This window comes from Fringilla coelebs, assembly GCF_963513975.1.
Source record: "Fringilla coelebs genome assembly, chromosome: 5".
In the NCBI taxonomy this organism is placed as follows: domain Eukaryota; kingdom Metazoa; phylum Chordata; class Aves; order Passeriformes; family Fringillidae; genus Fringilla; species Fringilla coelebs.
The window spans coordinates 14,052,601-14,073,176 of NC_140033.1; the positions used below are offsets into that span (position 1 = coordinate 14,052,601).

Here is a 20,576-nt window from a genome sequence, read left to right on the forward strand (position 1 = left end):
GTATATTCTCTTTTTTTTTAAAGAAGATATTTACAGCTGAACTAGAATGGCACACAAAAATTAGTAGTAACTAATGAAACTCATTGGAGAGGTGTGAAGCAATACTTTAGCTAACTGTTCATTCTGCTAGACATAACACATATTTTCGACAGCTGTCCTCCTTATGAGGATTTAAAAGCAATTTAAATATCAATACAAAGTCTTTGGAACAGAAAGCATCTAAGGAAACCAGATGACACCAACTTGAACTACAAAGTTTGCTGCCATCCTTTGAGATATGCAAACCTCAAGGTAAGTTTCACTAGACACAAATGTTTTGGGCTGTTTTGAAACTTTTTTTAGAAAGAAGCATTTTTTAGAGTTCTGCCACTTAGGAATCTCTTATTCAAATTACCCGAGTTTTGCATAAAAACATCAAAGGCTGGCTCTTGAGGATGTCTTCAGAGAACTGATCTCATTTTAAGTCTGGGAGGATGAGAGTCTCTGACAAAGTAGGGGAGTCCTTGTTTAGATGGCAAAAGACACTACGCTGCTGGTAAATTCCTAGAAAAAAAGACTGCCTTGTCTGGGTACGAGAAAACCTCAGGGATGACAACTCTTCTAATCCTGGAAGACTCCATTAAATGGAATATTATATGCTCACAGGACACCTAGTGCCTGGAAGGCACTAATTACTAACACTTCTCTTCCTGGGAGCTTTCTCAAAGCTTAGGTATGTCTCAGCCTGGTCACAAACAGATCAATCCTATCAGTGGTGTGAGAAGGTTTTTAAGCTCCCAAACTTGTGAATGAGCCCATCTGGCATTTCTGGCTAAGCCACCCTCCGGAGTGACTAAGCCATGCACGTGTCCATGATGTGCAGGTGTCAGCTCTCCTGCTGCACTCGATTCTCAGCCATTTCAATGTGTGTGCCTGCACGCTGCACCAGCAGTGCTTCCAGCAGGCAGCTGTGGTCAGGGCATGCCAGCACTGAGGCATGGCATCAAGGGGGGATGTGCTGGCAGCCCCTGGACACTGCAGCAGTTCTTGGAGCCTGACAACAGAGCAACCTTCTGCAGTCCAGAGAAAACTCGTGGTCTGCCCCCAGATGACTTAGCTTGACTTTGAAGAGGTTACTCAAGCAGGAGAGTGCTAAACAACAGTGAATTTAACTTCAAGAAAGTACTTTATAATGGCCTGCAGTGTAAAATGGAGCTACAAGATGTTGCTCGAAGGTATTCCACAGCTCAGCCTGCGGGGGTGTCTCCTGCCTGTTACAGGGCAGCAGTACCATGGTTTGCTCACTTCACTATTTTACCTAGTCTGTAACACTTTGAAGATCCAACTTGTGAACAAAGCTCCATTTGAAAATACACAACCAGAGCTGGGTTCCATTTGGAAATTAATTCAATTTAGAACTGGCTTTGCTATCCCTATCTGTATGAAAAGTGTCACAGAGATTGCTACATTTTGCTGTCACCTTATTTTTTCGAGGTCAGGTCTTTCAGCATCTTGCTACTACAAACTCACATTTGACTGCTCATCTTACTCTAAGCCCTTATTAAGCTCATTGCAAGACCATTTGAGCAACGCTGAATGTTTAATGAAATCAATTATCAAACAGCCATGTTGTCTCAGCCTTAGACATTTTAGCAGTTAATTTGCTTGATGCATAAAAATAAGACTCCAACTGGAGTCTTTCTGGAACCCCAAAACGATGGCCATTGTTCAGAGGTGATAACAAACCAGGGGGGGGATGCAGTTTTCATGCATTCCACGGACCTCATTTTCAAGAAGCGTTTAGTGAAGCATTGAAAAACATGGCACCCGTAATTGCTACTTACTCTACTTAAAACATTTAAGCTTCCAGGTGATGACAAGCAGCACCCACTTACCACTGTGCTAAGTAGTCTCCGCAGCATGGCTTGGAAGAGCGTCTATGCTGAGCGTTGGCACTCAGCAGTGTCTAAATTGGACTTTTCCCCCCATATTTAAACAATTGTTTCTCTCTCCAGTTAAATTTTTCGTGGACCTTAAACAATCAGCTGACAAACAGGATATTCTTGCTAGCGCCACATCACCCCTCCCATCCTAAATAATAAAGATGAATATAAATCGACAGCACTTCTATGCGTATGAATGATGTGGAGAAGAGCCTTAAGGAGGTGCATGGCCGCGAAAAGGCACAGCAGGAATCAGCTATGAAATGCTACATGCACTGCGGTCCTTCCCTGAGCGGGGCCGTGTCCGCTCATCGGGAATCCCCGCTGGTCGCCAGGGCGGATGCTCGGACACCCCGCAGGGGGAAGGCGCTCAAGGCTCGGGTCCCCGGCAGCCCGGGGGTGGCGGGGGCCGCGCTGCCCGGCGGGGCCGTGCCCCGGCAGGGCAGTCCGTGCGGGGGGCAGAGATGCCCTGCCCTGCCCGCCGTGCCCTGCCCTGCCCGCCGCCCCGCGGCTCCCGCGCTGAGCGGGCGGGGCGCGGCGGCCGCAGTCCCCGGCGGGAGGTTGTCATGGTTTCCCGGGTCACATGTGCGCGAGGTTCCCCCGGCGCGGGGGGAGGAGGCGCCGCCGCCGAGGCTGCCAGAGCCGCTGCCCCCCGCGGGCCCGCCCCCCGCCCGCTCCCACCTGCGCCGCCGCCTGCCCCTTCCCGCTGCCCACGGGCGATCCGCCGGGCGCGCCTCGTCCCCCGGGCCGCCGACCCCCGGCCCCGGGCTCTCCCCCCCCTTCTCCTCCTCCTCCTCCTCCTCCTTCTTCTCCTTCTCCTCCTTCTCCTCTCCCCTTCCCCTCACCCTCCCCCTTCCTGGCCGGGCTGCGCCCCCCCGGCCGGCCCCGGCATGAGCATCTCCATCCCGGCGGGGCTGACGGAGCTGCTGCAGGGCTTCACGGTAGAGGTGCTGCGGAGCCAGCCCGGGGACCTGCTGGAGTTTGCCCTCCAGTACTTCGGGCGCCTCAAGGAGGAGGCGGCGACGGCCAAGGAGGCGGCGGAGAAGGAGCCGAGCGGCCGCAAAGCGGGCACCGGCCATGACAGGGGCACTCAGCCGCCGCGCCGGGGCCCCCCCGACGCCCGCGGGGTCAACTTCGCCGAGGAGCCCATGCAGACCGACTCCGAGAGCGGCGAGGACGAGCAGCCGCCGCCGCCGCCGCCGCCGCAGCAGTTCCCGGGTAAGGCTCCCCCGCCTCGCCGGGCCCGGGGATGGGGGCGCGGGGGGGCTCCCGCGGCCGCCCCGGCTCAGGTGCGCGGCCGGCGGGACGGCGGTCCCGGCCCGGGCGCGGAGCCGCGGGGCGGCGGGGGCGGCGGGGGCGCGCTGGGGCCGCGGGGCGCGGGCACGGCAGCGGCCGCACCGGGCACGGACCGCCCGCGCTGACGCCGAACAGCGGAGCCCGCGGGAGGTTTCCCGTATCCCGCGGCAAACTTTAACCTCCCGGGCTTTGCCCCGGTGTTCGCGGTGCTGGGTGTTTGGCATACCGGTATCACCGGCTGCAGCGCTTGTAGCGTGTGAGCCTGTAATAGTCTAGCGAAGGTCTGTCTATATGTTTCCTTTTTATAGGAGCAAATCTGCATTCCGTAATTAGTGCTAGGGTATGTCTGCCTCAGAGAACACCTCTCATGGGCAGCAGGTTACTGTATTCACGCACTTGATTAAGCGTTTGGCGTAGATGCACTTAGATGTCGTTTAGAAAGTAGAGCACAATTTTAAACATAATTTCTTTCTGAAAGCCAGAGTGAAATTTTCTGCTTTTAGAAGGGCCTTTGGAACAAGTGTTGCTGTGACAGCAAAGAACATTTGCAGTATCTTTGTGTTTGAAGGTAACACCGATCTACACGCAGCTAATGACACCTTATCTTTGTGTGCCTGACAGGTTTTATTTAGAGCCTGTGTCAATCCATCTGCTGGTGTGGGTTATGGGATGGGTAGGGGCTGCCTCTGAAGTGCTTTGTCTTTGTGTCATGAGCAGGCTGACTGAAGGGTCAGTCAGTACCGTTCGATGGAGAAGAGGAAAGCGTCCAAGCATCTTCATCTTATTTTTTTTGAGGATAGCTTGTAGTGTATCTCATCAGATCGTCAAAGCAGTCATCCCTCCGAGTCATGCTGGAGGTAGATTTACTTAGCAGAGTACAGAAGGCAGTTGTTTGCTAGTTGAATTTCAGTGCGGGTTTTTAAATGATGTGTTATGTGCGTTTCATCAGGAAATGTAGATAAACAAGTAGGCGTTTAAGAAGTGGGTAAGTTTTCAAAATGCTTCATGTTACCCATGAGACATAAGACAGTCGCCATTCTTCTCATCTGTTCTTTGCAGTTATACCCACGTGTATTTAATGAGAAATTGAATCTGTCAATCAGCTTCTGCAGATTTATGTGGCAATTTTAAACTCGAATGCTTGATTATGTGAAATTAGTAAAAATTTGAAAATTTGCTGTCTTTGAAAACTGAAATGGTCATGATGCGGAAGAAAAAAATTATCTAAATTCACTAACACGAGATGTGGTCTTTCAAACATTAATTATTCTAACACCAAACAATCTCATTGGTAAATGGAAAACTGGAATGTTGTATGGAGGGAAGTGCAGAAAAATAGTTTTATTTATTAATGTGTGTATTTTACATACCTGTAACTTTATAGGGTGCTCTAAGAAGCTTTCTAAGCTTTTTGAATAAATACCAGTAATCAAGATTCTTTTGACAGTCTTTTTGTTGTGATTATGAAGAGAGAAAGCCATTATTGTCAATATTCTCATTAAGGGACCTGCTAGAATCTCTTAGTTTGATGAATTGATTTACTTGTTTGACAAAACCCTTTTAAAATAGCACATTTTTCAGCCTAATATATTTTGAATGTTTATTGTATTATGATTTGTAAATTCTAGCAGTTCAAATAATTATTAATTAAAGGAAACAAAAAATGAAAATATTTGTGAAGCCATGTGAAGGTTAATAAAAAGTAACTCATGGTAAATGATTACTAATAATGTGCTTGTGTATGTGTGCATTGTGCAGGAGTGTGTATTATAAATTCAAATTTTATGTCTGCCCTGAATATATTCTTCTAAGGTAACAAAACAATGCATCCACTCAGCCTTTTGTTAATAACTGGAGGCATAAATGCTTGTACTCAAATATTTGTCTAATGGGTTTACATACTAATTTAAAAGCATGTTTCTTCTATGCTTTTGCTTTCTTTTTCTAGAAGTAGCAATTCTTAAGAACTGAAGCTTGGGGAAAGTTTTAATTTTTTTTTTTTGCCTTCATGAATTATTAAACTTCTTCTGTATAGCAAATTTGTCCTGTTTGCATCCTTAGGAGAGGGCAATAGATTTGAAATGTTGATAAGCAAATGTAAAATGAAAACCTCTGTGAAGGATGTCAGACCTGGTGTTGGTATCTTTCCTTTGCTAAAGCCATAAATTTGAAATATCAAACCAACAGTATTCCTTCATTAATTCAGTCAGAGCATTGTTGAGCTCTCACTGTAAATGCTCCAAACCTAATTTTTTTCCCTACCACATGTTTCTAAATACCTACAAGCACTGCAGTTGAACTCTTTGTCAGTATTAGTTTTGTCCTTGAAATGTATTTTGGAAGGTACATGAGCATTATCCTGTTTCAGAAATGATGAGCTGAGGCATAAGCTCTGTTAAAAAGAAAAAAAAACAAACTGTGTACTCAGGATTAAGAGTTACATGTGAACCTTGAATTAAACTCTGTTTGGGTCTCTGCTGTGTCCCTTACCTCACTGCAGAAATTGCATAAAGGTAAAAACAGTTACCTTGTCTGAGGGGAGAACTTTGTTGTATTGGTGTCATGGCTTTGGCACCTGGAGTTAAGGTGACCTCAGAAATTACATTCTTTATGTTCAGAGCATTTGGATTATCCCCTTTAGAACACACAGTTTAATTTGGAAATGTTTTTCAGGTTTTCTAGTTGATTCATTTGCTTGGATTTTCTAAAAAAACATTTAATTGTCCTACACAGGTGTATTGGCATTAATCAGTTACAACAACTAATTCCTACGAAAAAAACCAGCAGACACTAAATTGACAAGGAAATATACATTAAAATGAGCCCTATTTTAGAAAATGTGTCTAACTTTTAGCAGGTCTGAAGTGCATATTAAGATTTATTATACTGTGTCTGCAAAATTTGAAAATGTTCATTGAATTACTTGTTCTTTTTACAGTGACTATACTTTTCTTTTGACGTTACTACTTAATGTTGATTTGCAACTTAGTTTGATGGGCAACCACCTATGTAATTTGTAACAGTTGTTTTAAAATATTTGCCATAGATAAAAATTTGTATTTCATCTAGCCTTAATATGAATTAGGAGTGGAGTTTTTTGAGGTAACATTGCTGTGCTTTAAACTCAAAAATTATAGTGCTGTATGTATCATTTGGCAAGATATAGCTTCTGTTTACTTTATTTTTCTTTTGTTTTGTTTCACTTCAGTTTGTTTTGGTGTCTTTCTCAGATAGTGGTGTGTTTTAACAGGAAAATACTACAGCTGTCCCTCTCCTCCCCCGTGTGCTTCTGTTGGCTGCTTTGAGTTCCTTCTTTGAAAACTTGAGCTAGAAAATGCAAGTCTGTATCTCAGTTTAACCCACTGATTGTGCCCAAATAATATGAGATCACTGTTTAGGTAAAAACATACATCCTCTACCTCTACCAATTTTAAAGGCATGTCTTTATTTTAGTTCATTTATTCAGTCTGAAGTGCTTTACAGATGTACTGTTCATAGAAATTTTGAAATAATAGGTAAACTGTAGAAATGAGAAAAAACTTTGCACAGAGCTACAATTGTGTCATGTGCAGGTAATGGGTAGATTGGAGCAGTGGAAGGGGTCAGTAGGAACAAAGGAGCAATATGAAAATACATACAAATTGTAGTAGGATATCCTTAAATCAGGAGCTGTATAGAAAAGCATGTGAATTTCTTATAAATATGTATATTCAAACTGAAATCTGCAGTATGATGGGGAATGGCTGAAATCACTACCATCTGATATGTACTTAGCCAGCCTTAGAAATGAAGTTTTGAAATACAGAAAGAAATAAATCATCATTTGTATGGTTATAAGGACAAACCCAATTGGATCCAGGCTGGGGCAGCCTTGCTGTGGATGCAATTTGGAAGAGACAAGTTTCCAGGCACAGCCCAGTCCCTTGGGAGCAGGGCATTGTTGGAGCACTCCTTGGCAAGGCTTTGGGACAGATCTCCTTGCAGTTTGCTAGGCTGTGCCTGCTGTCATTCAGGGAATACCATGTGTAAATTAAGTGTTCAGGGTGGGTGTTTGGGAAGAGGATGGATTCTGTGAGGGAAGAGAATTCCAGCTGCAAGAATTCGGTGCCTTGCTAGTCCAGTGGGTCTTGGTCAGGGGGTGGCTACTGGCTGCTCTTCTCTATTAGTGTACCCAGTCACAAAACCACAAAGCTTTCTATCCTTGCTATAAATCTTTTAAAAAATTCAGATTTTTGAAATAATGGTTTCCAGTATTTTTGGCAGGAGCAAACTAAAATATTTTCTTTCTGCTAACAGTTATTTTAGAGAGTAAACCCAAGAAAGTTGGCAGTTGTTTCTGGTTTGTTTGTTTGTTTTTTTAATTCCTTAATCTCACACAGTTGAGAGATTTGTGTCAAAAAACTTAGTTTGACAAAATTATCAGCGACTAGAAATGTGAAGTTGTAATATGTACCATTTAGTAGCCTTTGTTGGTAGAGCTATGACTCCCTTTCAGACCTGTATCTACCTGTGATTGTAGATGAAAGGAATACTTTTGACACAAGCATTTAAAAAAAAAAAAGTATGTTTATATTAATAATTTAGTTGAAATGATAGCAGCGTCCACTCAAAAGTATTTATGCATCCCTGCTCAAAATTAAGCATGCATGAGTGGAAGTGTCTCTGCTGGCTAATATTTTGTTGGAGTTTGTTAAAGTGTATTGAAGAGAAGCAGGAGCAATTTCCAAAGACCTATGGACATAAAGGTAGTACAACTATACTAAAAATATTTGAATTTGTCTTCAGCTTCTTTTTCTCTAAAGAAACAATGTGGAGATCATTTTGGCTGACTGTTCAGCTTGGAAAAAGAGAACAGCATTAATTCAGGATGTACAGGAAGGCATAAAATTTTGCTGGCATGGGTTAGTAGTGATTGCATTATGAATTATAGCCTATAAGCAATGTCAGTACTAACGTTTGCACAGCAATGCTCAGTTTCTTGCTTGTGTCATGTCTGTTTCAAAGGAGAATGTGCTTCCTCAGGAGCTCTCTAGGAATATTGTTTCACTTGCTGACTTCATTTCAGTTTCCCAAAGAAACCTTATCTTTTTTGTTCCCTGTGTTTACTCCTGTTTATGCATTTCAGTGAATGTAAAAAAAAACAATTTATTTGCCTGTTTGGTGAAGAGAATAATCTCTGGACATTAAGAGAGTGCCTGTTTTTAGAATGCACTCCTACAGCACAATGACCTAGCGCTTGTAACCTGCACAGAGGGGCTTCATGCATCTGTCAGGAAGTTATGCTTGGTTAAATACATGTATATCTCATGGTTTATTCCAAGTCTGTTATGCAAAAGTATTGCATTGTGTTCTCTGGTTCTGTCCTGCTCTCTCAGTCTGTGTGAAATGTCCCTAAACAGTCAAATCTCTGCAGAATTACTGGCCTTAGCTGCTCCTGTAAATCTGCAAGGTATGGTTTGGAAATCACACATTTAGGTCATAAGGTACAGGTTAGTCAAGGTACAGGCTGCTGCTGCACTTCTGTGTTTCAAATATCAAAGATGACCTCTAGATTGGGAAATTTCATTTGTTGGGACAGTGATGAAAGAAGCAGGAAGGCAAGATGGAAGGCAGGAAATGGAAGAAGAAAAGGAATCAGTGTGTGGGAAGGAAAATACAAAGCTAAAAACGAGAGGAAGGAGGAGATACAGAACTGAGGTAAGGGGAAAAAGATAAAAGAATAGACAGCACATGTGAGAAAGCTCATGAAATTCTCCACCCTTATTTTTCTACCCAGCTATAGCCCTGCTGTCCCAAATTTATGTCCTGAATTTTCTACTGAGATTCTGTTTGGCTTATAAATATTTTCAGAAGAGCATAAATGTGAGCTTAGCTAAAATCAGTGGTCAATGCATTGTATGGGTGCGAATTTGGTCATCCGATGCTGAGAGATCTATTAAATGTTTTGACATGGTCATCTCTCTTATTACCATGTGTGAAGCCTCATAACACTTTCATTTTAATGAAAGTTTCAACTCAGGTTTTTTATGGAGGATTCAGATTGGTTTCAACCATTTTCTGTTATAAAAAATAAAAAGTAGTAGTGATCATTAGGAAGAAGCTTAACAGGCACAGGAGTACAGCTGCCACCTTCATGGCTGAGAGAGCCAAGATGGTGCTGATGAAGAAATGAAATGTTGAACAGTGCATCACAGACAGGGTTCAGCATCCCTACTTTTAATGCTTAGTACAAGTCACAGTGGTTATTTCATCAACACTTATTTTAATGAAAATGCCTTAACGTCACGCTGGAGTGTAACTATTACCAACCTAGGTTTGAACTCCTATTATGAGCTTCAAGTGAATGTAATTATACAGAAGTTCTGTGCTTTAAAAAGGTTAGCAATTTTTAAAAAGTGAATGAAGGAGGGAGAAGAGTATGAGCAAAAGAGCCATTAAAAATGGCTGTGTTCTCTGCTTCTGGAATAGGTCTTGACGTACATAAATTGGAAGAAGGAGAGGTGATTTTACCAGGGATGATACATTTATCACATTGTCTGTTTGATACTGTTGCTTGTTTTATGGATGTGGGTGCACAAAAGATGAACTCTGTGTATACATGAATTACTGCATTCTAGAGAAACCTGTCAAAAGAAATAAGCTTGTCTATAAGTAGATATTACCATAAACATCCATCAATTAGGGTGTTCTTTGAAAGTAATCTTATGAGACTTCTAAAGGAAATGCACACTTTTTTCCCCCTTTTCTTTGGGACATTGGATGATGACAGTGGTGAGTCTAGATAGCTTTACATAGGGGTTTTATACTGAAACCCCTTATCCTTTCAGGGATCCCTTTTAGGGTAACCCTTCCACGTGCTGGGTAGGAATGATCACCCATTTGCTGCATGGAACCGAACAGGATGTTTTGATCATGACAAATAATTACAAACTTAGGGTTCATTTATTCTTTTTCTTTATTGAATACATTTTTTGGTCTGTAGATCAGTTTTCACTCATGGTACTAAACGAGACTTTGTTGAAGGGTGGAATTTGGCTTTGAGTGTGCTGTGTTTTCTCTTCATTTTTTACGTTTCTAATTGACTGGCATTATTACATTTTTCCTTGTAGAAAAACATCATGTTTGTCAATTTGATTGGTCTTTAAAAAAATATGAGGAGCTCTGCTTCAATTTTTTTGTGCACTTAGTGATAAAAATAGCAGAAGTACTCACAGAGAATTTCTATTTGCAGTTTCTAGGCAGTGTAATACACGATTCCAGATATATATCAATTCAGCAAGTAACCCAGAAGGCACATAGTTTTGGGGTAACATCAAAAAGATGATGGTAATCAAGTGTCCAGTGCCTCATTCAGCATTTCCAGTGATACCATGTCCTACAAAAACGTGGGAGGTCTGAAACGAAGGGGGATGGAGACAGGCAAGGGTGCCTGAAGTGCATAGGAGTAAATGCAGATTGTAGGTACAAAGTATCCTCAGAATGAACTGTACAACAGCCATATGGCAGTCTGCCATCCTTTCCATAAACGGCATCCTTTTAGCATTGCTGCTCAGAAAAGTAATTTGTGGACCACAGAGAAAATAGGGAAATTATAAAGAATAGAACAATAAAAAAAAATCCAAATTTTAATTTAATCTGCCTTGCCTTATTGTGCTGTAACACTCTGGATAATGGAGGGTAGAGTTGTAAAAACCATGCTGTAACAACAGAAAGTGTTTTTCACTTATGTGTTTGACTCTTAAATTGCTTAATGAGATTAAGAAAAAAATCATCAGGGCAAGAACTTGCAGCTGAGAGCTTGAGCAGGTAAAGGCTGGTAATGAGAATAGCTGTCTGACACGTACAATTTCAGTTATGTGACTGAAGAGGTTTCTGTAAAGCTGGGCTAAAATGGACAATTAGTAAATATTGTGAAGAGTTCCTCAATGGAGGGTCTAGAAAATTGCTGTATAAAATAGATTTTGAAAGGAGAAGTAACATGATCTTTCCTGTTCAGTCATTCCAGGTGCCATCCTGCTTGTATAAAGATTTTTATAACAGTGTCAATCCCTTCTGAATCCCTGTGATGCAGATGTCAAACATGTTTTTATAAGTAGTGGTAGTGTTTTCATATTGTACCTTTTTAGCAGAGATGTCCATTGTAAAGCATACCAGATAGGAAGAAAATACATTCTTGCCCAACACTGGAAAGAAAAGATTCCTTGCAAAGCCTCAGTGTAGACTCTGAATAAAAGATGTACTGAATTCTTGGTGTTGGGATGAATACAAGCTGGAACCAAGTGTAAGCACACAGGCTGAAATTCTTGGTGTGTTTTCCCATTCTGATTTTAATGATAGTTTGTAATGCTGGTGTGAAAAGCCAAATTCAATGCCATGAGTTGTAAGGCGTTTGTAAGTGTTGCAGGAGATGGGTTAATTTGAACTCAAGCTGTCCATGACATCTTTGCTGTGGCCTTTTTTGGGTGACCTCACATATGAATATATATTGTCACTGCACTGATCTGGTCCTTCCAATTTGTTTCCCATTATTTTTACCACTGAAATTGTTCCCTTTTAGATCCTCTCTCTGAAGCTGTCACACTTTTCATTGATGCTGAAGAACTCCATCTTTGGGCCAGTAATTGCCTTTGCTGAAAAATGCAGACTAATACCACAAGTCCTTGAAATCAAGTCCTTGAACAAAAATTTTTGCTATTTAATATCTTGGAAATGAATGTCTAAAATCTAGTAAATATGTTTAAGTATTCCTCCTGTTTTAACAATGGTTAATATGACAAAAAGTATGTCTAATAGAGGGCTGGAATTCTCCTGAGATTTCTTGTTTTCTTCCAAAACAATGTGTGTGATACTCATCACACTTGGAGTCATAAACAATTACCATATGTGCTGTAGACATCTATCAAAATTTTATTATGACTTCAAACAAAATGTTTTCTACCATTGTAATAAACCCATTTTTTCATCATGAATGAGTTTTGAAAGTTGCATCTTCTTAATAATTGATGATATTAAGCTTTTTTGTCCCCAGTTACGCCTAATTTCTACTGAAATTGAGAATTTAGGATCCGGTAGCTTTATTGACCTGTTTCTTCAGGAGTCTTTTTAGTACTAGACCCAGTCATCATTTTATTTTTAAATCTATTTTTGGGGTTTTTATTTTTCAGTTCTGAACTCATAGTGCTTTTTCTTCCCAGCCATTTTGTTTAATAACTTTGAGTAACATTCAGGCATCTTTCTCTAAAACTCATCTTTTAGCTGATAATTTATCTCTCTCTACTGGTATTTAATAGGTAGTCTAAACATGAGAAACTTTGATCTAGCCTTCACCACTACAATATTTAACGGTCTGTGAGGTAATTTAAATACAAAGTTAACAAGCTACCTTCCTTCCTGTTGTTTCAGCCTACAGGAAATATTATTTAATGCCTAATGCACATATAAGAATTGGTTTGAAAGAAGATCGATGGTTATTTATTCTTAGATACTACTAACTTCAATTCGTGTTAAAAAATTTATCTGCAGTATTTTTCTGCATGTCTCCCTTGCTAATCTGTCAGTTTTCCCCTCCTATTGAAATGTAGCTGCTGCTGGCAGTTGAGGTGGGAGTAGATGTAGATTAATTTCCATTATCCACCTTGCAAAAAGAAGTAATTTGTTCTTCTGGTTTTGCTTTCTTAGTATCAGGAATAAAATGGAGTCACTGATTTAAGTGCACCATAATTTGCTGTCTATCTGGAATATATTGTCATATGAACATGGCTCATCTGCAATTACTTCAGTTTATGGCCTCAAAAAACGCAAAAAAGAAGAGGAAAAATGTCATACTTTCTTCAGGTCCATCCTTTAAATTATTTCATTAAGCACAGATGCAGGTTTTGGGAGGCACAGGGAGGCTGGGAAGTCTTGGGAAATCTAATCAAAGAACAGTTTGAGCTCATAAGGGAATGCTATGCTTTCCATGCAAATATGTCGGTGTTTGTCCTCTTCTCTGATTTTGTTTTTGGGAATCCGAGGCGTTTCTTGACAAGAACTTCTGTAAATACTGCTAAAAAGACCTGAGTTTCATGCTACTGCCAAAATTGGATGTCATTGATCCATTTCCACCAGAGAGTTTTCCTGGGAAGGTTATATGGAGCACAAAAGTACAGCAATGTGTAGCAACCTACTTCTTCCATCTCAACCGTTTTTTTTTTTGGTGGAAGGATTTTTCTCATACACTGGAATAAAAAAGCAAAAACAAAAAAAACCAACAAACAGTGAAAAGAAACAAATGGTAGTAGGAGGTAGCAAAAGAGCGTAAGAAAAATTTCATCTTTTGCTGCTGTTAAGAGGATATCAAGTGTTTTGTTTTCCTGCTTTTGTCTTTTTTTTTTTCAGTATGTGAAATTGAGAAGGTTGCTTGGTCTACTCTTTATCCAGAAGCTCAGTCAGGGGCTAAGATCCATTTCCCTTGTTTTGAGATAAATTATTTGCAGTTCTGTTTGGGAGATAAATCACAGAAATATGTGTGATCACCCTTCTCAGTCAAAAGGAGGCAGATTAATATTTACAACTGTAGTATGACACTCAGTCTTCACAGCTGTAACACCTGATAATATAGGATCATCTGGGACTGAGCTGATGTCAGGTGCACGTACAGACCTTTCAGAAGAGGAGACAGGTACTCCTGGATCCAGATCATTGTAGTTATCTTGGTGTCAGCTTGTACCTCATATTACTGAAATATCTTTTTTCATGTTAGAAGAATGTTTTGATGTCTAACTCTGGAAGAATTCTGCCACTGTAGCATCTGGATCCTTGACAGAATCAAAACTAAATATGCAAATGAGCTTCAGAAGGACATTCTTGAATCCTACAGGTTAAGGAGAGTATTAGTGCTTCTCCCTAATAAAGCAGGCCATTTATTGCCTCTTCTAGCTTAGAGGTGACAGACCCAGGGTCCCTTTTCTGGGAGCTGGCCTGTGGTCCCAGTCCTCAGGAGGGATCAGTCCCAGCAGGCACTGCTAAGAGGCACTGGCATGGCACGAGCAGGGCATCATTCCACTGCCATGGGGTAATTTAACCATTAAGCAAAACAATTTTTGTTCTTATTATGAGCCCAGAGTTTTCTGTGCTTGCTAAGATGTGTTTAGCTTCTGAGAAAGCAGTTATTATTTGTGGTTGTGGTCAGTATGTTGCCATCTGATGTCTCACCTTTGACATCTATTGCAATGTCCTTTTCAGTGATCTTCTTTCTTTTATTTTTTTTTAAAGTTTTGATGCCTAATTTGCTAAAGTTATTGTATAGTTGCTTGTGAAGAACTAATAAAACTGACTACACAGCTCTGCTGGCATGAGCCTTCTTTGTTTCTTTAAATGATAGTGTGAATTTATTCCAGCACTGGCTGGTTGGTCTGGTATCCTGGGGTGACTTTATGATGCTTGTATTATCCCCAGTCATCTGTTCAGTTTCTGCTGGCTGTTGGGCTCTGTACCTCTGGGGCTGGTCCGAGGGCGAGGCAGGAACAGAAGCGCGGTTTGTGCTCAGGAGCTGCTCTGGCTGCTCCGCTGCTCCTGGGCTGCGCTGTCTGCAGCACGGACAGACAGCAGGACAGAGCTCTCCTTGGCTCCTAGCTAGGTTTTAGCTAGCTGAGGCAGAGCAGTTCCTGGGCAGTGGCTTTTCTTTTTCTGGGAGCAGTTCAGCCCTGCTCTGGACCGGGCAGCCGGCAGAGCTGCGGGAGCTCCCACCGGGGCTCACCAGGGCCGGGGCATTTCCAGCTCAGGAGGGACTGGTGAGAGCCTGGGGCAGCTGAGCTACAGCCACAGCAGGGACTTCCTGAGCCTGCCATCTCTTCAGAACAGCCAGAGGTTTATTGGTTAACACTGTTCATTTCTTATGCTTGTGAATGCTTTGCTTGTCAAATAAACAGGGTTTTTCCACTTTTCTCCAAGGAAATATTTTCCTGAACCAGCAGGGAGAAGGACTTGACTCTGCTTTCTAGAGGAACCCCTTTTGGAGTTTCCTCCCAAATTTGCCCTAAACCAGGACATATGGGTTCAGTTCAGCTGGGGTGAAAACAATTCAGTTTGGTGGCTTGAGAGAGGCAGTGGGTACATAGCATGGAGTGTGTATTGTGCCCTAAGGCTGAGTCTGATTCAGGGAGCAGTGGATGCCTAAAGGTGCAGTACAATGTTCAGGTGGAGGAAACACCTGAGTGTCTGGTTCAGAGCCATCTAGTACTGATACTGAGAATGTCTGTACTGATCAGCTGGCAGGCCAAGACTGAATTTATGTGACCTGTCCTTTATGGTAGGTACTAGTTAGGTATCAGCTACTGTTTTTCATATATTATGGTTTTTCTTTTGTTATCACTTTGTGATATCACTTGCAAAATGAAATTGCAAAATTTGTGTATCACTTGCAAAATGAAATTGCCCTTGCTTATTTCCAATGTTTGAATGGCTTCTGCTGAAACAATTTAAAATTGACAGGCAAGGTTCTTTGGAACAACACTCTATCTTCCTAAATATCAAGAGTAGAAATATAATTGCTGTGACACTTGGAGGAGTTACCTCACTTGGACTGATGCTCAGAAAGTAACAGGAGCCTGGTTATTGCTGAAAATACTTAGATCTATTGCTTAGATGTTTTGGTTTTGTTTTCATTTGGAAAATGTACAAAGGTCAGAGTATAAACACATGTGCTGCTTTGAAAATGTAAAGACTGAGCCAATAAGATGTACACATTTATTCCGGAAACCCTACTTTATATTTACTTCTGGCTAGGAACTGACATTGTTTAACTTGTGTTCTCCATTCCAGGACAAAACAGTTTATAGAGCTGTAGAACTATTTTTTTTTTCCAGATGAAGGGATGAATTTAGCTTTCCTTCCAGCAAGAGCCTTTAATGCAGTACATTTCAGGTATAATTTTTCTCCCCCTCTAAAACTAGCCTCATGCCTTTCTTGCACAAATTGTGTTTTAGAGATTGAGCAGTTGCAAGGTTTTCTAAGGATAACTTCTCTCTGTGTAGTTATTGTTTGATATGGGCTTCTGTGTTCCTAGAGTGAGGATCAGATGGATATAACTGATTGTGCTTAAGGGAGTGGAAAGAAGATTGAAGTTTTGGAGTCTGTAGTTGGAAAGTCACGCAAATTCCAGTGAGAATCTGAGGTGAAACTTGGCACTGGGTACAAAACTGTCACTCTTTTCCTGTTTCTATCAAAAGAAATTTTAATCATACTTTTCAGTTTTAAAAAAGTAATTTTGGTGATCAGTAGTTTTGATATCTAATACATATTACTTTTATTTGACTGCATTTTCTGTTGTCAGATCCCAGATATTTTAGGGAAGTAGTTTGATTTTTAAGTAACTTCTTATTTTAAAAGCAAAAAGGAGAGCTTTGAACTGGAGGTGTGAAACAAATGAAAGAGGCATGTTTATCAGAATTACTGGCATGTCTGTAAAACTGGATAGTGATAATCTATAATACTTACAGAAATTTTAAGGTCATGATACAGGAACACCTACCATGCCTAAGCAGTCTGTGTAGGTTTTGATTTTTTTCTTTTTCTTTTTTTTTTTTTTTTTTTGAAAAAGCAAGACAGAAATGTTAGAAAATTCCGATTTAATTTACAAAAATGGATTGGGTTTTTTTTCTGCTGAGGATTTAACGTAAAGCATGCATCTTTCAGTAAGTTAAAGAAGAAACTAGTGTATCTTTGTGGATACTTGAATATCCAGATCACTAGGCCAGTCTGCTTTTTAGCATGCTTGTTTGCGCAATGTCTTGGCTTCAGGAGAAGAATTTTTGGTGCTTGCCCTTGGAATATGGCATAGCCTGGAAAGTAGGGCATTCTTTTTTTCCAGAGGTGTGGGTTGCTAGTCTGCCATGTACCCAGTCAGGCAGTTTTTTGTTTTCCTTTTTTAATGCACTCTGGACATTTTCTGTTTACCCGCTCTTTGGAAGGCAGTGTAGGTTGTGGGAAGACTATCAGGACAAGTAGCACTTTGTCACACACAGATTAAAGCATTTCTGCCATTTCCCAAAGCAGAAAGTCTGAGCAATATTCCAGATTATCTGCATCTACTAATCTGCCTTTATTCTGGTTCTGTATATTCCTGTTCAGTACCCAAATCTTGGATCATATTCCCAGGTAGGTAAATGGAAATAGACAATGTGAAAATGTGTGTTGGACTTCTTGCATGGGTCTACAGGAAAGTAGTCCTTGGGTCATAGCCCATGACATTTGCTGTGGTTGGTTGTAGCTGTATTTCAGGTAATGGTGTCATGATCACATGTAATTTTGCTATGGAATCTGAAGTGGAAGAACAGTAGGTTTTTTTGTTGTTTTGTTTTTGGGTGGTTTTTTTGTTGTTGTTGTTTTGGTTTGGTTTTTTTTTGTTTGTTTGTTTGGGTTTTTGGGGTTTTTTTTAAAGCCCTCTGTTGGAACACCATTATTTTATGCCAATAATTATTTTGTTGCCTGATGACTAATCAGTCTTGCTATCAAGAGCTGGCCCCTGCTAGGAATCTCACAGATAGTTACTGAAGGAAGTCAGGACAATGTTCTCAAGCATCCCTAGCCAGGGAAAGAACAAAATGGGTGTGAAAGTGACTGTGATGCTGAAGTTTACTTACAAGAGAGGCAACTTTTCAAGTGCTGCCCAAACTATTGAGCAAAATAGAGAGGTGCTGAAAAATCTACTACTTGCCATTACTAGAATGTGATGCACAAGTAATGGAGCTGAAAGACATAATGGGATTTAGTTTACATTGTGGAGGGCTTTTAACGTTACTGCAGTATCAAGAAAAGAAATTGTAGAAGGTACATCTTTGTGCTTTGACCACCCCTTTTCCCAGGGAATGTTGCTCAGGTGCTGCCAGTAACCTCTGTTTAACATTAACACAGCAGAAGGAACTGAAATAAATTGGTGTCTGCAGTTTCCTTTGCCACTCCTCAGCTCACTTGCGTGAGTCGATTTGCTCAGGACAGAAAAGCCATGTCCTGTTAATCTGTCCATAAGGTCTGTTCAGCTGTGGGATCTCTTTGACCTCTCCATTCTCTTGAAAAAATGAGTTATTTGTCCTCAAAGATTGAGGCACAGGTAGGAAGCAGTTTGAGAATAAAGACTAGATACATCAAGGGGCTCAAGTGGCAATATTTGGCATCATTATGCACAAATTACACCTTTGAGGCACAAAAATCTCCTCACCAAGTCAGGGTATAGTCCTGGAATGTTCTGGGGGTGTTCTATGTTGTTACTGTGGAAGAGAAAAACAGTCTGTTCTGAGTGTAGGCCTGGGAAAAGATGCTAAATGAAGGCATTACACCATGAATGTGCTATGTTAGCTGTTTGCCTATTGGCACTGGGACAGTCACATGCAGCAGCTTGGGTCTGTGTTTGATCATGGTCAGATAAATGTATGTGTCATGATACAACAAAAGTGTCATGACCAAGTAGGAGACAGAAACTGAGCTGTGCAAGGTGCTGTGCTGTGAGTTGCAGCATGTTCTGCATGCCTACCTTTGCTAGAAGAGAGAGACTGACAGCAGGGTAACATGCTTGAAAACTGAGAGCTACACATGTGAGGGGGAATTTCAGGATCAGGATGGTGTGATGATCATGGAGAGGAGGCCCGTGCTCTGTTTGCTCTTTGGTCAGTTGCCAGCCATCACAAGGGAGTGGGTCTAAGTCCTGCCTGGTCTCTTGGAAAGTGGCTATCCCTGATTGTCACCATGCTTTACCTGCCCAGGTCAGGGGAGAACAACTCCCAGCTGTTCAGTTTTGGAGGATCAAATGGATCAAACTGCTGATCTTACAAATGGCATGGATCTTACATGCCATTTGTGAGATCCTCAGTTCATTGTTGACAGCATGATATGTCAATGTGCTGCTCCTTTGTGTCATTCTTTATCAATAGAGAGAACAAAAATTTGTTTTATTTCAAGTCACAGTAGCTCACTGTTGATGGATTTTTCTTGCTATTTGCAGTCCTTCAGTTGCTCTGGGAGATCTCACATGTCTTCAGCAGCAGCTGATTGCACTGCTGCTGGAGCAATGTCAACAGGCCAGCATGCAGCTAACTCAAAAATTAAGCCTGTGAAGATTTGTGGAGTCACTTAGGTATCACTGTCAGCAGGGATTCTTTGGTGAATTTCTCTATGCCCTTCCATGGCTCCTACAGGCATTCATTAAAGTCAACCTGAACCACACCTGGGGGCTCTATAATTAGGGCATCATCAGTGGTCTTGTGGATGTGGATAGTGGTTCTGACTGTTGCAAAGGGAGGTAGATGCTTGTATTACTCAAGCTGAATCTCTTCTTCTCCTTGGACTCCTGTTGTCCCACACATGTGCAGGGGTAGATGAGAGCACATAGTGCCATGGTATCCAAGTGTTGAAGTGAGTGCAGCTGCCAGCACCACCTGTGCTTCATTCACTTGCCCTGAGAACTGTAAAGGCCAAGTCACAGAGGCTGCTTTGGCCAGCAGCTTCACTGCAATCCCCTGGAGCTGCTTGCAGTAATTTAGCACTGCATGTATATGGGAAGGAAGCAGTGAAATAGTGAAATATTTTGAATTTTGTCTTTTCCCTCCTCTCTCTTCTACCTTTGACTCAAACTCTCAGATCTCTACACAAGTTTTTTGTAGCGCAGCTTTTGTTGTTGGAGTTGCCCAGGTCTGTAGCTAAGAGTACAGGCATTAACTAGAAACAGAAAAACAAACCCCAGAAATATCCCAAACCTGTTCCCAGAAGCCACACACAGACCTGTGGGATCTGAGCTTGGGGAAGGTGTCAGCTCCCAAGTTAAGTGACTCCAGTAGGTGTGCTCCTAGCTGGTGTGAGGATTTTGGGACTTGCTTGTTTTGGTGTTGTTTCACAAACTGCTTTGGTTGGCTGCCCGACATGGGACAGTTTGTCTAACGTGGGAATTGTGTTATTTGTAGTCTAACCAGTGGAACATCTGATTAGGAAATGTGTGGTTGGCTCTGCCTGTGGACTGTTAGGTGTTTTGTTAGTCAGCATGCTGGATTCAAGGAAGCACTATCCTGCCATCAGTATCACCCACAAGCTTCTTCTCTGTGGTAGGAGTGAGGACAGGATACTTCTTAAGAGCTTCTCTTTTTGGCCATGGATTTTCTAGTTAGATGCTTATATTTATTTTGTTTGGTTTGGGTTTTCTTCAAATTTATTTTCTGAAACAGCCATTCTTCTCATTATATTAAAGCAATAACAATTGGGGTTTGGGCTTTTAAATTTTTTTTCTTTCCAGTCACTGTGCTTTCTGATGAGGTACATCTCTCAGCCTGTCTCTAAAACCAAGTGTGGAAAATGTGCTTTGCCTCATTATCTGAAAGCTAACAAAATTGTCTA

General features: G+C 41.5%; 1 protein-coding gene across 1 annotated transcript in view; it reads left to right on the forward strand.

Annotated features, from left to right (window-relative positions):
* Positions 1-2,812: 2,812 nt before the first annotated feature.
* PRKAR2B (protein kinase cAMP-dependent type II regulatory subunit beta) overlaps positions 2,813-20,576 on the forward strand; it is a gene marked incomplete at its 5' end in the record, with an annotated part of 70,335 nt that continues 52,571 nt past the window's right edge. The window contains one exon of the mRNA XM_084206556.1: positions 2,813-3,140. Within this exon, the coding sequence (XP_084062682.1) occupies positions 2,813-3,140 (328 nt within the window). The remainder of the gene's footprint in view (positions 3,141-20,576) is intronic.